Below are 17,347 nucleotides of genomic sequence, written 5' to 3' on the forward strand. Positions count from 1 at the left end.
ATCAGCATTCTTTTCACCTTGTTACTTGAGGCTGGGCATCCTCTCAGAAGTTTGTCTGTCTTCAAGGATAAATTCGTGAGAAGTTAATTTCTTCTAATCTCAGTCGAATGGTCAATGTGGAGGACTGAGAGTCAGGAGCTTAGGGGGCACTATTCCAAATTTTGCCACTGATGTGATTCTAAGCTAAGTGCTGACCCACTCTGTGCCCCATTTCTTCTATTTGTAAAATGAGGGTATTGCTTTCCCATCTCAAAGAGATGTTGTGGTATTTAGTTTTTTGTAAAGTGCTTTAGGGACGTCTCATAAAAGGTGTTTGCTATCTGCAGAATATTTGTAATAACTAGAAGAAGAGGAGGAGTATTAAATATCGTTGCTCAGCACGGTAAATGTCTGGAAGACTGAGTCCTTGCCCCAGTGCTTACAATTTCAAGTTGCTATCTTGCAAACTTATCACTCAAGTGAGTGTGAGAGTAGGACTTGTTTTTAAAGGGTAAATGTACTTCAGGACAATTGTAATAAGTGAATGCTACACTTTCAGAATTGTTAGTGTTTTTTCCAATAAACCTATAATTAATATATGAAATCACTCCATTCCCTTTAACAGAATTATAGTGCTCTAACTGTGTTCACAAAGAGAAATTACTCTGAGCTGTTCCGACAGCCCTGCCAGACTGAATGAGTCAAAACGAAACCACGCTAGCAGGATGTTCACCCTATAATTCAATTATGTAAATAATTAAATGAAATATAACTTTGGAACATTCTTAAAATGCATTAAAATAATCATTTTACATTTTTTAAAAAGCTGATCTCCCTTCCCCTTTACGGGCAATTACAATGAAACAGTTGGTATATGGAAGCCTCTACACTGGGGCATGAGAGACCCTCTGTATTCAAAATAAAAGGGTGAGAAGGGCCCAGGTAGCATAGTGGTGGTCACCTTTTGAAATGCCTACTTCAGAAATTTCATTCACTCCACTGAAGTGGTTCTAAAGTACTTCACATAGCATCTAAAAGCTAGGACTACAGGATTGAAGAACTCTAGATTTTTTTTCCACTGGGATGTTCTATTGATCTTTCTCATTTTTGTGTTTAAACAATTAAAAATTTAGAAATGGGGTGTTAGATTGCTTAAGTAGACACCTGAGAAATGTCAGGAATTAGAATAGAGTGGTATATTTTTTTTTAAGCATCTTAATTTAAAAACATGAAAAAGAACACTGGTGGCTTGTAATTCCTCACGCTCTGCAAATGTTTGCCTATGGAAGAGAAGTTTCTAAGAAATCAGAGTAGCTTGTAACTGATGGGTCATAATGCTGTGGAGTATCAAACTGTGGACTGAGGGAATATTCAGACTAATTTGTGGCTCTCAAATCGTTTTTCTTAATAGCTTGGCTAAAATGACCACTCAGGTGCAATGAAGAAACCTTTGCTGAAGCCAGCTGCAACTTCCACTGTAATAAAGGAACAAATTCCTTTCCACAAATAACGACACTTGTTACTGCAGTGAGGGAGGTACAGTAACTCCAGGAGTTAGTAGCATCCAAAGATATTCACACCTTGGGGATTAGGCTCAGTTGGCTGCACCTTATGCTTCATAATGCGGTAGGGAGGGTTGTTTATCTCACCCTACCCACCAAGCTTGCTGGTTCTTGTGCCTGATCACTTAATTAAGAATCCAAACTTGGAATGGTTCCTCCCACTTGGTTACAAACCTTGAATTTAAAATTCAGTACAACTGTTATTCGAGTTTTGATTTAACAAATCAACATGATTAAAAATTCACTTCTACATACAGTATTTAAAGGGTTGTATTGAGGAATTCTAAGTAATCACCTGCTTGGCTGAAACCAAGGTGGCATGAGCACAGAACTGATGTTGAAGGAAGTGGAGTATCTATGGAAATGATGTTGGGGTAAGTGATGGAATAAACTGCTTTGTGGTGAGGGTCATTAATAACAATTGCACTTCTCCATTGCCTTTCATGGAAAGATTTCAGAGCACTTAATAGATGCTAACTAATTAATCTTCACATCACTTATATGAGGTAGGTGAGTATTATTCCCCCTGTGTTTACAGTAGGTGAGTCTGAGGCACAGAAATTGACTTACAGAAGTTCCCTTGCAGTTCTGGAAAAGAGTTGGGATTAGAACTCAGTAGTTCCTGGCTATCAGTCCTGTGCTCACTTAGAATAAGTATTTATGTACATACTATGCCATCTGAGAGTTGTGGCCATCCCAAATTCATGCTGATGAAAGCTTTAAAGCACACCAAATTATAATGTGTTCCATATATGTATAATTGTTCTTGTTATTCTATGATTTAGGCTCACATATGTGTGTGTGTGTGTGTATATATATATATATTTTTTTTCTTTTCTTTTGCAGGTGCTGGATGATTATAGTGTGATCGGTCGTTCATTGTTTAAGAAGGAGACCAACATCCAGATTTTTGTGGGGTTAAAAGTCAAACTATCTACAGGAGAGGATGGAGTAATAGAGGGCGGCTTTGGGCAGAGTGGCAAATTTAAAATCCGAATTCCAAGTAAGTGCTTATCCCTTCGGCTAACAGAAATCTCAAGTGTAGAAGACATCAAAACTTTGTCCAAATGAGGGCTGATCCTAATTTTCACAAAAGGGAGCCAGTTGCAGCATCAGTTCAGATCCAGATGTATCAACAGTTAGTGGGTCCTTTATTCTCAGTGGGCTGCTCCTCCTATTATTAAGTGGCAGAGGCCATGATGTTATGTTATCAAACTCTGTGGGATGCAGCCACCCCTGCTGTCTGTCAACAAACTTAGGGCTTGAAGTCCCTTCCCCTTTAGTGCTCAGCAACCTGGAATGTACTTTTGGGGTGTGTGGATTTCATTGTAAAGTTTCCGGCAGCATCACAGTGAGCAAAAGATTAGTGATGTGGAATTAAAACAAGTTAGCAAGAAAGAGTGTCTCCTCATTCATTTTTACTTGTAGTTATTTATCAAATACAACAAATTCAGGATATAGTTTCCTTAACCATACTCCATATTATGCATATTATTATCTAACCTGCCTTGAAATACAAACTGCAATCTCTTTGATAAGTGGATTGTAGAGTTTTTGAGTGTATCTGTACCTTCTGTAACTGCTTTTGCATCTTCTACTTTTATAACATTTTATGCTACAGTAGTTTTAATCCTTGGTGAATCACAACAAAGGGGTTTTTTCACCTTTAATGTCACAGAACTTTGGATGGTGGGCATTGTGGCTTATTTTGATTTATTTGTGTTGTCACTGTGATTTTTGCTTCCCTCATTTGGAAGCATACTACTATGACAACAGTTGTTCTGGGTCATGACACCAATAAGTGCTGCATTTAAAATTCAAATAATAAAATAAGAATAAAAATAAAATAATAATAGTAATACTTTTCATTTCTCTAGTGTCTTCAGTCCAAAGATCTGAGTATTTTGCAAATGTTAACTAGTTAATTCTTACTACCCCCAATGAGGTAAGTATTGCTTACTTCTGTTATACAAATGGGGAAGCTACCATGAAGTTAAGTGACATTGCACAAGGACACAGCAACTCATTGACAGATCTGGGAAAAGACTTGAAGTCTCCTGATTTCCAGTCCCTCTTTCAAGATTGACCACTCTCTCCCTCAACTTACAGCTAACGCCAGTTTAGTGCAGCTTTTACCTATCTGGTTAGACTGTGGGAGGCTCTGTCCTTTTGGCTTACCTGGTGAATGTGATGACTAGAAAAAAAAGCTCCCCATTTGTGTCTTGAGTGAGGTAATGTGTTGGACACTCACAATTCCAGTTTAGCCACCAGTTGGGAAACTCTGCTGATGGGTCTGAGACCCTAGTTGGCAGACACAATGGAGACCTTAAAAATGATTTGCCACGGAGGTAGATGAATTTTCTTTGCCCTTTTTTGAATTTGAAACCCTGCTAAAGAACAACATTGGGTTGTTGGCAAAAATAGTGCTGCAAGCATAGGTTTGCTTAAGGTAGGAGGTGAAAAAATGTGTGAATAGGTCTTTCCAAAGAGAAAACAGAGGCAAAGTATTTGTAAATAACACTGCCCTGGTGCCTTCTTTCAGTAGCCTTTTTTTTTTTTTTTTTTGGATCAAAGGGTAGCCTGAGTGGTGGATAGATCAGCTGCTCACGTGGGAATGAGTCCAATACTCTACCTCTTAGATAAAAATGCTGATGCAGATGGAAACTTAGAGATGAATTCAGGCATTAAAACTTAGTGAGCATTGTTAAGTGTTGTCAGTGGTGATTACGTTTATCAGATAACAGAAAAATTGTGTCTATAATATGATCAAACTCTTGATGGAAAAAACGAGTCCCATATGGGACAGGATGGAGCCTGCTAGGTTCCCTTTGCCAAATGAGCCTTTGCCATCCTTTAGGAAGTAAGAGTGTGAGAAATGAGTACCTCCCTGGGTTCTCCATTTCTGCAAACATTATAATTATTCATTCTGTATTAACAGAGTGCTGAGTTCTGAACAAAAATAGGAAGAAATAGTCTCTGCTCCAAGGTGCTTACAATCTACTCATGCTTACAATCTACTCATGCTGATATTTTCTGAAGTTGAACAGTAGATCAGAGCATAGAACAGAGAATCCTCTCAATTCCTGTTCTTCTTCTTCTGAGTCTTTGTGTTCTGGTCATGTTAGAATTTAATATTTTTACAAGACAAGGGCGAATATTATAGCTATTTTTTTCTTTATCTTGAAGCAAGTTTGGGGGCTTTGCTAACCAGAAAGAAGGGGCAGTGGCCAAAGCAAGACAGTATCATAGGTGAAAAGTGTGTGTAGTGAAAAGTAAATGGAAGGTTTGAAAAATTTTAAATAACTTGGTTCCTTTAAGAGTTTCCAAGATTTGTGTGTGTAGGGAGGGGTAATGGATATGATGCTGTTTAAGTCAACTACAGTTCACATTCCTTTGTTAGGTCAGTGTTGCTTTTTTAATGTGTCTGCATCCTGTTTATGGGTTTTCCAAGTTTTTTTTTTTTTAAATTAAATTTAACTGGTCAGATTCTTCTCCCCCTCAGCCTTTAGCCTGGCTTTCCCTTACAGACTTCCCCTATAGATTCCTTCCATAAAGAATTATTTTCAACCTTTCTGAAGTTCTTTAGTTAGTTTACTGAGGATTCCTTAAAAAAGAGATCTGAACCAAAAACAAACAAACAAACCTTACAAGATGAAAACTGCTTCAACCTAACATGCACAACAGTTAGTTTTGTATCACTTAAAACCAGTCTTGACTGGTGGAATGTAATTTGTGGAAATGGGCAGATTGGTTGGATAGTTAACCTATGATAGTTTTGGGTTGGTTTTGTTGTGCAGGGATTTGTTGTTATACCTCAGATATAGCTAGCAGAGGTTGGTAGCTCAACTAGCTGGGAGAAGAGTGAGGGAGATAAGGGCAGATGTTCTCTGTTGGATTGACTAAGTCATTGGGAATCAGGACACCTGTTCTTCTGATTCTGCCACTGACTTTATGTGCAACACTGGGCAAGATGCTTCCTTTCTCTGTACCTCAGTTTCCCCCTTTGTAAAATGGAGATAGTAATTATCTACTGAGGTAAATGGTTTTGGGGTCTGTGGATTAATGTCACTATATAAGTATAAAGAGGATTTATTTCCTTCCTCTAGATAAGACCACACCTAGAATACTGCATGCAGTTGTGAGTGTCTCAGTCCTGGAAAGATGTCATCAAATTGGATGGAATTCACAAAAGAGCAACAAAAACGATTAAGGGGCTGGAGGGATTGATTTACGAGGGAAGGAAGATGAAAAGAAATACGTATAACTTGGCTAAATGATGACTAAGTGGGAGAGATGATTAGCTACAAATATTTGAAGAGCATAAACACTGAAGATGGAGAGGAATCTTTTCGGGTGGTCCAAGTAGGTAGGACTAAAAATAATAGTGTGAAGTGAAGCAAAGGAAAATGAAGCTTGACTATCAATAAAAGTTTCTTAACATAGATTTATGGGACCATAAAATCATCCCTGCAGATGAAGTGGCGGATGTTCGATCACTCGAGTTAATTCAAATATAGATTAGACCAAATGTTTGTGTATGCTCTTTTAGGAAAAACCAGGGTGGTGGGAGGTATAAGAACAAGACACTCGTAAAAAATCTTTTGCATCGCTGATTTCTGTGATGATATCAGGCCAAAATTTATTCCGAATGGCAAGATATGGCATTCCTGCTTGGTGGTAATGGCGTTTCAAGCAAAAATATATATGCATTTGCTGACAGATTTTTTTTTTATTCTGTGCGGATGGATTTTGCCGCAAGTAAATGTAATGGTTTAACTGTGGAAGAAATTATAGGAGATGCTAATCTATGGGGTGGCACTTATATTTTTCACAACTATCGTGCTGTGTCCTTCAAATGCTTGTACTGTACATAGTACACATTTTTTTTCTATAAGATACATTTAGTGGGCTTCTGAAAAATAAGCAACGTTATAAATGCAAAGTTATCCCAGAGTGCTTTGCAAACTGTACACTGTGTGTGGTGAGAATTGTCACTGAACTGCATCTCATTAAGGGAGTGACACATGGCAACTGTTCTAATAGTGCACAGTAACACTACACTTCAGTTAGGGTAAAGGAAGTGAAGAATTCTGTATTTGTTGAAACTTCTGAACAAATTTAGGAGAAAGCATTTAATCAATTGCCCTACTCTCACTAAGTGCCACTGAATCTTTAATGACCTTGTGTTCATCTCCTCTGGAAGACTGTAATTCCAACAGTACAGATCTCGGTGGGTTATGGAATCAATAAGCAACTCAAAGGAATGTGAATCACCTGCCTTTTGGGGTTTGTTTTTTGTTTTGTTTTGGTTTTTTTTTAGAGGTTTCTCATTCACATACAGTTTGTGATATCATGATGTGGGTCACCAGTCAGTAGATTAGCTATAGGTATGCCCATTCCATTCTTTCTGGCTTGGTATAAAGTTATTGTCACATGTATTGGCCTTAAAACTTGGTGGCTTTTTTAATCTAATTTGAGCACACTTGATATCACAGGCATAGTTCATTCTCATTTCTGACTCAGCCTTAATTAGCTAATTGTTAGGAAAGGATTTATCCTTTCTCTTGCTCTGTGGCACATTTGACTGCAGTTCTTCTTTTCCCTCTTCTCATTACAATAGAAATTACTATTCATATTTGTTGTTAAAAAGCTACATTGTTTCTTAATGCAAAAGAAGCAGTGCGTATCCAATAAATTCACAAGAGTTTATGTGAGTCAAGTGGATTTAAATATATAAATGCATACTTTTCATAGGAAGACACAAACAAGCAAGAGTTTTTTCTTTGATATTACTTGTACCAATTCAGGGTGATTGTGCTCCTCTTTTCTGACAGCTGATGAAGACAAAACCAAATTTATTTGTGGGCATGCCTTACGTTTTTTTTCTTTTATCTTCCAGTTCCGAGTATTGGCACATATGAAAGAGCTAATATATTCCACATCTGCAGCCATACCTTTAGTAGAAGGGTTAAACCACCTATAAGTTAGCATAAAAAGTTAAAGATTTAACTTATACCCACCCTATTGACTGATGCTGTGTACTTGCTCTTTGGCGAAGAGGACAGAATGTGTGTTTTCCTAGAATGCTGTCTGTCATACTGTTGTTTTGGTAGAGGATGATGTGAGTGATAAGAACTAGCAGATGTTCTTTGTCCTAGAGATCTTACATTCTGGTGTGCAAAGCTAGATATTGTAGGATTCCTGGTCTAATTCTGCCCTGGTGTCTTGCATACCAAAAATATGTTACCTTCCCATTGTGACACTTCTGTAGCCACCTGTGACAGCAGAGGGTGCCACACATTTATTGAATAGACCTCCCACGCTAATTCATAAAATTGCCTACCATGTCGAGAGAAGTCGTTGATGTGACTAAGAACTAAGGATGGGCACAACCATGTTTTGTCTAATTTCAGTCCCATATGAACATTGTGTGTCTGAAAGTTGGGCACCTGTCGTTGTTTGGTTGACATTCTTCTTAGGAGACGGGAATCAGAGTGGGCAGAGTTTAAATAATAATAATAACAGAGACTAGAATAATGTAAAGTGAGAAAAATTTTAATGGAAAAATAGTCTATATACCACACAGATTCACCCAGGATCCTTATTGAAGATCTAGACTACTCTATGCTATGCCTACTTAAAATATCAGGAGGTTTCTTTACAGATCTCCCAGACACCCGTACACTATTAATAGTTGGTACTTTTGGACTACTTGCGTTTCGTTACTTTGGCAATTGTAGCCTGATTGTTGATTGCAATTATAAAATTATTTGTTGGCGTGCACCATGCACGAGTTACAAGTGACAGGTTCTTTATTCAGGTGGATACTTAGAGTTAATTAAGATGATATTGGTGAAACACACACAAACTTTATGAGCTTTAATTAAATAGAGACAAATATAATTGAAATAATAGAAAAATCAATATACATTAGTATAAGAAAAAGATAAATACAGTAAAGTGGTTTCCTGCATTGTTTATACTTAATCTTACATTGTGCATATTTACAACCTTACGAAGACCATTAGAAACAAAGATGGGAAAAAAAGTAAGTGGAGAGCACCCCAAGGTGCTGGGCCAGGCTGCCTTCCATGTTGTTCAATGTTATCATCCCGGTATCCCAACAACAGGTTGTATCCACATCTTGTATACACCATTTCATGTTCCACCCCAGATGGAATGATACTAAAATGCTCTTGCAGATGATACTAAACTGCTCAAGATAGTTAAGACCAAAGCAGAATGTGAAGAACTTCAAAAAGATCTCACAAAACTAAGTGATTGGGCAACGATATGGCAAATTAAATTTAATGTGGATAAATGTAAAGTAATGCATATTGGAAAAAAATAACCCCAACTGTACATACAATATGATGGGGGCTAATTTAGTTACAACTAATCAGGAGAAAGGTCTTGGAGTCATTGTGGCTTGTTCTCTGAAGATGTCCACGCAGTGTGCAGCGGCAGTCAAAAAAGCAAACGGGATGTTAGGAATCATTAAAACAGGGATAGAGAATAAGACGGAGAATATCTTATTGCCCTTATATAAATCCATGGTACGCCCATATCTTGGATACTGTGTACAGATGTGGTTCCCTCATCTGAAAAAAGATATACTGATATTAGAAAAGGTTCAGGAAAGGGCAACTAAAATGATTAGGTGTTTGGAACGGGTCCCATATGAGGAGAGATTAAAGAGGCTAGGACTCTTCAGCTTGGAAAGAGGAGACAAAGGGGGGGATATGATAGAGGTATATAAAATCATGAGTTGTGTGGAGAAAGTGAATAAGGAAAAGTTATTTACTTGTTCCCATAATATAAGAATTAGGGGCCACCAAATGAAATTAATGGGTAGCAGGTTTAAAACAAATAAAAGGAAGTTCTTCTTCATTCAGCGTTCAGTCAACTTGTGGAACTCCTTGACTGAGGAGGTTGTGAAGGCTAGGACTATAACAGGATTTAAAAGAGAACTGGATAAATTCATGGAGGTTAAGTCCATTAATGGCTATTAGCCAGGATGGGTAAGGAGTGGTGTCCCTAGCCTCTGTTTGTCAGAGGGCGGAGATGGATGGCAGGAGAGAGAGCACCTGATCATTACCTGTAAGGTTGACTCCCACTGGGGCACCTGGTCACTGTCGGTAGACAGGGTACTGGGCTGGATGGACCTTTGGTCTGACCCAGTATGGCCATTCTGATGTTCTATTCGATGCTCTATTCGACATTGGTGAGGCCTCATCTGGAGTACTGTGTCCAGTTTTGGGCCCCACACTTCAAGAAGGATGTGGATAAATTGGAGAGAGTCCAGCGAAGGGCAACAAAAATGATTAGGGGACTGGAACACATGAGTTATGAGGACAGGCTGAGGGAGCTGGGATTGTTTAGCCTGCAGAAGAGAAGAATGAGGGGGGATTTGATAGCTGCTTTCAACTACCTAAAAGGGGGTTCCAAAGAGGATGGCTCTAGACTGTTCTCAATTGTAGCAGATGACAGAACGAGGAGTAATGGTCTCAAGTTGCAGTGGGGGAGGTTTAGATTGGATATTAGGAAAAACTTTTTCACTAAGAGGGTGGTGAAACACTGGAATGCGTTACCTAGGGAGGTGGTAGAATCTCCTTCCTTAGAGGTTTTTAAGGTCAGGCTTGACAAAGCCCTGGCTGGGATGATTTAACTGGGAATTGGTCCTGCTTTGAGCAGGGGGTTGGACTAGATGACCTTCTGGGGTCCCTTCCAACCCTGATATTCTATGATTCTATGTTCTTATATTTACCCCCACAAATCTAACACCATGAGAACATGGAAGTATAGCTTTACAGAGCCTTTAACTAGCCAGCATGCTTACTTTTTGTGAGGGCTCCCACCCTTTGGAATCCTTTTCTTGTGGTGTTATATGAAAATAGGATAATCTTTCTCTCTAAGCCAAATGGAATTGAAGCACTTTTTGTGTCCATGCCTGCCGAATCTGGGTCCCTTTTTATTAAAATAAAATAAAAAATTGCAAGTCTCTAAGCCTCGTGGGTTGCCTTTACTGTCAGCATCAGGTGCGGCTGAGTAGCTTTTCAGTTGAGAGGAGAACACAAAACCCAAGGGCAAGAAATCTGTGTAAGTTGCATTTTATTTAAAAGCTGAAGATTAGTTCTGCTTGTTCTTTCAAAGTCCTCCTTCCCCTACCCTCTAAAACAAACAAAACCTAAAATCCTTAAGGGATACTTCAAGCATAAATCTCCTTTCCTCTTTGTGAAAGTTGGCTTGTGTAGTATGGACAGAGGCTGAGAGAGGATTGTTGCCAGGGAAGCATCACTTCCCTTTATGATCCTCTCTTGAGCGGATTAAACTGTGGCAATGTAAAAGTCCTGTTGACCACAAAGGAGCTAGAAGTCTGGATTGCATTTACATGGAGAAGCTGGCCAGAAAGAGTCTAGTCTACCTTGTAAGCACACATTGACCTTTGAAGAGCTGAATATCCAGATTTATTGACCTTGGAGAGTATTGTTGGCTGAGACAAAGCAAGGATTTATACACTTTCCCCTTGATTGAAAACAGAAGTCAAATATGTATAATTTTTTATCTGGTGCTCCTCCTCTTCTGTGCTAGTATCTGGAAGATCTTACCTCTTGACAGTAATGAGTGAAGTGCAGTAGGTTCTCTCTAAACTTGGAGCACTGAAGAGTGATGCATTGATTTTACAGATTGGCTTGACAGGCAGCTGGTCATTGTGGCTAGAGTTAATATTGTTTGTGCGGATTCTAGGACCATTATTCAAGTATTGGATTGTAATTAGAACATTTGTTTAGCAGTCTGCTGTTCTAGGACTGAGCGAACACTGAGGGTGGAAATATAAAGCACCAGGAGACATATAGTATGCATTGAGTGCATACCCGTGCTTCTGAAAAATGTGCCCAACAACCGAACTCCTAGGTAGGCCCACAAGCTGTGTACTGTGTAGACTACTGTAGTGTGTGCGACGGAATGCCTGCTGCTTTTTCTGCAGGTGAACAGACATTTCTTTGAACAGTTGCACAGAATTAGATAAAGCCACCTTCCCTTCTCCCCTTATACTCCTTTTTGTGGGAAAGGAACCCCAGACATCATAGTGTTATCCACCTCCAGCAAAAACGTATAAATCATCCCCATAAAGATAATCCCCTTCCTACAAGGAAGAGTTAGCCAGTCTAACTGGAGGCTCTATAGATTTCCTCTCGCTACTGTTCCTGGGTCATCTTGTACAATTCTAACGCTTCTCCCCCATATATCCGTGGTAATCGGTGCACTCCGCTTGGACTTATGAATCTGGGTGGTTTCTGGGGAAAAAATACTGCTCCGTCAGCAGCTGTTAGGTGGTGCTAAAGAGCAAAACACGCTGAACCCTTTTTCTCCCGAGAGAGTGAAAGCATCCTATTGGTGCAAGCTAAAATATGCATGTACTCATTCTCGAACCAAATTTTAAGATTCATAGCACAGAATTCTCCTATTTGAACTAACAGAATAACTTCCAAGGAGGCTTCTTGTCTAAGTCTTCTTCCCCCCCTTTGGCTCCCTGGCTCTGTCCAATGAGTCCCAATTTGTCTTCCTGACTCAGGCCAGCTTCCAGTCCCCTTCTGCTCCCTAGTTCCCCAGGGCTCCTTGTCCCAATGTACTCCCTCTGTGGCTGCCATCTCTCCTCTTTCTCTCAGGCCTGGCACCAGCAGGGGGAGTACAGAGGGCACAGATAGATAATATCCTTGCTCTTAGTTCCGATGCCCAGCACCACAGCAGCCTGCAACAGTTTGGAGCAACAATTACAGGAAAAGTCCACTCGGCCCAAGACTAGAGCATACCCAGAGCAGATGTAATCTTCAGGGAATCTAGCTTCCAAAATCTTAACAAGTCTCTACTGAAAGTATGTGAACTGATATTATTCAAAGGCTTGTAACTTGGCCAAAATTTGTGGATTTTCACTGGGACAGCAAAGGACATATCCCTGACACAAAGGCCACCCCCCTTGCTGTATTTGAAGTGCTTTCTCCAAAGCAGTAGAGCTTCCCCACAAAATGGTTGTAAGATCTTTTTAATACGGGCAAAACAATATATTTTCCCCTAATCTCATTTTCAGAAACAGCTGAACCATTTTTGCTGTGCATCAGGTTGTGAGGAAGCCCAGAGCTGCGGTCTGATGCACTGAGGTGTGCAACCCTTTTTAGGTTCTTCCCCTCACTTACACAGAGCAACCACGCTGATTTTGCTCCAAGAGGTTCCTCTGTGCTTGTGGAGGCTATGCGGGACTGGGTTGTCCCCAAGAAGCTATTTCTCAATGCCATTCCAAACTTCATTTTCTCTAACAGCAAAGCCTTCCTGAAAAAATACCAGATGATGGAATAAACTCATTAACAGAGTAAAAATGGTATATGACAATTTTATTCATTTAACAAGTTTCTGCAGGTAACAGTTTAGTGAACTGCTTTCACAATGCAGGATGGTTGCATTAAACTGGGCAAGGCTAGAAGAGAGAGTGAAACGCTTAAGACAGTAAAGATCAGCTGAATTTAGAAATAGGAAGTGGGGCAGCAGCCTTTTTTAGACATGTTGCAGTTTGAGTCTAGCTTTGGCTTTCCAGCTACACTTATTTGATGTGGTGATGAACTATAAAGGTTAGAGCAGGACACTAAGTAAAGATTCCTGGGGTTTTTAATCTACCTATTTAGGCACTTATAACCCCCATCATCATAGTACCATAGCACCTCTGAAAAGCAAAAATGGCACCAATTAATTCTTTCCTCCCTCTTGGTTGGCAAAGGGCAGGGTTGGGGCGGGCGGTATTTAGATATGAAAATGGGAGTGTGATTGTGAGAGTAAGGCACAATCAAAGAAAAGCTTGGGAGAAGAAGTGATTTTCCATTTAGCTCAAAAAGGTAAGGTAAGTGGGCATTCTTATTTCACCTATATATCCTGTGCACTAAAGGACAAATTCTACACATTATTATTGGCTTCAGTGGTTTTATTTTGGATTTATACTGCTGTATTTGCAAACGGGGTTTGGACTAGAACGTGACAGGGATCTACAGAACCTCTCTTTAATTCACTACATTATTATTATTATTATTTTATTCATAGAAATAATGTTATGTAATTAAAACCATATGATAACACATATGCAGAAGAGCAGACGAAGGTTGCACATGCAACCTTGCTTTTGGCATTTCCTGACTTTCAGGTGTTCCACTTGGAAAATTTAACACTTTTCTGTAGTTTCTTGTGTGGAATTTACTATTTTAGAGAAAAAAAGTAAACAGCGGTGTCTTCATTATTTGCCTAGGCAGTTTGGCTAAATTGTATGAAAACACCAAAATGGTTTCTGTGCCTCTTACAATATCCAATTGAAAGAAAAGGGATTTTCATACTTTTGATACTGTCTCAGAGAAATGTCTCATAAACAAACTAGGGAAATACAACCTCGATGGAGCTACTATAAGGTGGGTGTGTAATTGGTTGGAAAACCGTTCCCAGAGAGTAGTTATCAGTGGTTCTCAGTCAAGCTGGAAGGGCATATCGAGTGGGGTCCTGTAGGGATCAGTTCTGGGTCCAGTTCTGTTCAATGTCTTCATCAATGATTTAGATAATGGCATGGAGAGTAGACTTATAAAGTTTGTGAACAATACCAAGCTGGGAGAGGCTGCAAGTGCTTTGGAGGACAGGATTGAAATTCAAAACAATCTGGATAAACTGGAGACATAGTCTGAAGTAAATCAGATGAAATTCAATAAGGACAAATGCAAAGTACTTCACTTAGGAAGGAACAATCAGTTACACATATACAAAATGGGAAATGAGTGCCTAGGAAGGAGTACTGCAGAAGGGGATCTGGGTGTCATAGTGGATCACAAGGTAAATATGAGTCAACAGTGTAACGCTATTACAAAAAAAGAAAAAAGAAAAAAAAGCAAACATTCTGCGATGTATTACCAGGAGTGTTGTAAGCAAGACACAAGAAGTAATTCTTCCGCTCTACTCAGCGCTGATAACAGTTTTCAAGTACATAAAAGGTTGTTTCAAGGAGGAGGGAGAAAACTTGTTCTCCTTAACCTCTGAGGATAGGACAAGAAGCAGTAGGCTTAAATTGCAGCAAGGACAGTTTAGGTTGGACATTAGGAAAAACTTCCTAACTGTCAGGGTGGTTAAGCATGTGAAAAATTGCCTAGGGAGGTTGTGGAATCTCCATCATTTGAGATTTTTAAGAGCAAGTTAGACAAATGACTGTCAGGGGTGGTGTAGATAATACTTAGTCCTGCCATGAGTGCAGGGGACTGGCTGGATGACCTCTCAAGGTCCCTTCCAGTTCTACAATTCTATGGTATTCTGTGATATTCAGTATAATTCAGCATGAGATCCTATATAATTTATACTATATGTAACTCATTCAGTGCTCCTTAAAAGATTATGATAGGGCAAAGAAGGATTCTACAGAAATATAACAATATGTATTTTTCTCATAAAACTAGTCTTAAGTTACAATTTTTATAATAATCTTAAACAGCCTTGAAAATCTTCAGCGTCTCTCATTTGTATAAATGCTGCATAGTTGGGAAGGAAGGACCCTTGTGGCTGCACAGGGCCTCATTGGCTTCAGTGGGGCTGCACGTGTGTGCAAGGGTCTACTTATGTGGATCAAATTGCTGGACTGGGTCCTAGGTCAGATGATGGCCAAGAGAGAACTTTCTTTAGTAATGTTCAATAATTTTTTTTAAAAATTACTTGTGACTTACACATATGCACAGGTAGAAGTGGTGATTGTAAAATATTTAAATAGAAGCTTAGCAATACAGATATTGCATTCAGAATTTAAATGCCATAAGGATAGGCCTGGTGAGCAATGGAAATTAAATATTTCTATTTCCCGTAAAGAAGTCTTTTATGCTCCCTTGATTTTGATTGTTCCCCCATTTCACCTTCCCTTTCCACTAACATTTATTCTGATGTCTTTTTAAAGTCTGGGCACATTTTAGAGGTGTAGGTCATTAGGACTTCCTTGGGGCACATTTCTTTGTGGTTTTAATTGTAAGCTGTTTGGAACATTGACGGTAACAGTAATCGCTGCTTCATGGGGATTAACCCCTGTCATGTGACAGGGATACTCACCTTTGGAACCTTGACCCAGGCTATGTGTATAGGACATCGAAATAGTTTGTTTCCTAACAGTACTCTTGTGTGTCAGGCCTATATTACGTAGATTGCATCTTATACAGAACTCATCATAGTTTCAATGCTTAGCAAAGAATAGATCATAAACAGAGCTTCTATAGACCTGTAATGATGGCTCTCTGTTACAGTATATCTTCTGTTGCAATATTGTACGTAACTAAAGCATTTCCTGTATATAAATACAGTATAACAGCTGTGATTAATAGCCAAACTTCATAAAAATGGCTGCAGGAAGCATAGCCCGTATTTCTGTGAAATAACAGTTATTGTCAAAAAGGAGAAAACAAACAAACCATCCTGATAATTAAATTATTTTCTTAATATAATGGTTGAGTTTATAATCTTGGCCATAGGATCTCTAGTCCCAGGCGAGTACTTTTTGCACATAGTCATATGCTGTGGATTTTAACATAATGTGGTTTTTTTTGCCTCTTTTGAGTTTATAATCCCCCTTTTTAATTTGTTCTGGAATTGGTTGTCAAGAAGCGCTGCTGGACAGTAACATTTTAAACAATTTCAGGAATCTGCTTTCACTCTTTGCCACCTTTCAGTTCCTCAACTTCATTCCCCCTGTGCATTACACTTCCCTCCCTTTTCACCTCTCACCTTCACACTTCCCTCTCCCTTTAGTCATTCACCTTTCTTACTCCCATAGTCCCTTTCTCTGCCAATTACTCTTGCTTGCTTCAAATCTTGTCCTCTTCCCCAAACAACTGCTTTTAATAAAGTAAATAAAACTGATATTAAATACTGAACAAACGAGCTGGATGCCTACCATCCCCTTCATCACTTTGCCTGTTGCTGCATCTTTCATCTACTTTGGTCTTTTTAGAATGTAAATGAGGAGGAATGGTCTTGTGGTTGAGGTCAATATTGTGAAGGCCAAGATGATAACAGGGTTCAAGAAAGAACTAGATAAATTCACGGGAGGATAGGTCCATCAATAGCTATTAGCCAGGATGGGCATGGTGTCCCCAGCCTCTGTTTGCCAGAAGCTAGGAATGGGCGACAGGATAGATCGCCTGATGATTACCTGTTCTGTTCACTCCCTCTAGGGCACCTGGCATTGGCCACTGTTAGAAGACAGGATACTGGGCTAAATGGACCTTTGGTCTGAGCCAGTATGGCCATTCTTATGTTCTTATGCTGGGCATTCAGGGATTTTCATTTAATTCTTGGCTCCACCACAGATTTCTTATACATTTTGAGTAAATCAATTAATCTCTCGTTGCCTCAGTTCTCCATCTATAAATTATAGAAAAGAATACTCCCTTTGTCTTGTCTATTTAGAGCGTAAACTCTTTGCGGTATGGATTCTCTTCCTGTTTATCAGTACAGCACCCAGCACGTTATGTTGCTACCATAATAAAAATATTACCAGAAAATATACAGATTTGGTCTTTGTTGTTGTAAAGCCTTGATCCTGTTCCTCCAGTCATAATCACTATGATTAGGAATAATTAATTCTCTCTTAACCTAGCATAATGGTGATACAGCCTATGCAAAGAGAGATATAAATGAGGAGAAGTTAGAATGGATGCAGGGTACCCCTATTAGTGCAGGGGAGAGGACATTTTTAAAGAACTGGAAATGTGCCAAAGCACAAAAGTTTCTGCTGACAGAAGAGAGCTGGG

At 39.3% G+C, this 17,347-nt stretch overlaps 1 protein-coding gene across 5 annotated transcripts in view; it reads left to right on the top strand.

Moving 5' to 3' along the window:
• EEFSEC (eukaryotic elongation factor, selenocysteine-tRNA specific) overlaps nt 1-17,347 on the top strand; it is a 218,333-nt gene that overhangs the window by 112,428 nt on the left and 88,558 nt on the right. For 4 of the 5 annotated variants that reach the window (XR_012669203.1, XM_048857350.2, XM_075130308.1 and 1 more), the window contains exon 6: nt 2,388-2,544. Coding sequence is in view for 4 of the 5 variants with exons in the window: in XM_048857350.2 (XP_048713307.2) it covers nt 2,388-2,544 (157 nt within the window). In the remaining variant the exon portion in view is untranslated. Of the gene's footprint in view, nt 1-2,387; nt 2,545-3,418; nt 3,487-17,347 lie in introns of all 5 variants that reach the window. The other variant, XM_075130310.1, reaches the window with a different exon arrangement.

The sequence above is a fragment of the Caretta caretta genome, chromosome 7 (assembly GCF_965140235.1).
Source record: "Caretta caretta isolate rCarCar2 chromosome 7, rCarCar1.hap1, whole genome shotgun sequence".
NCBI lineage: Eukaryota > Metazoa > Chordata > Testudines > Cheloniidae > Caretta > Caretta caretta.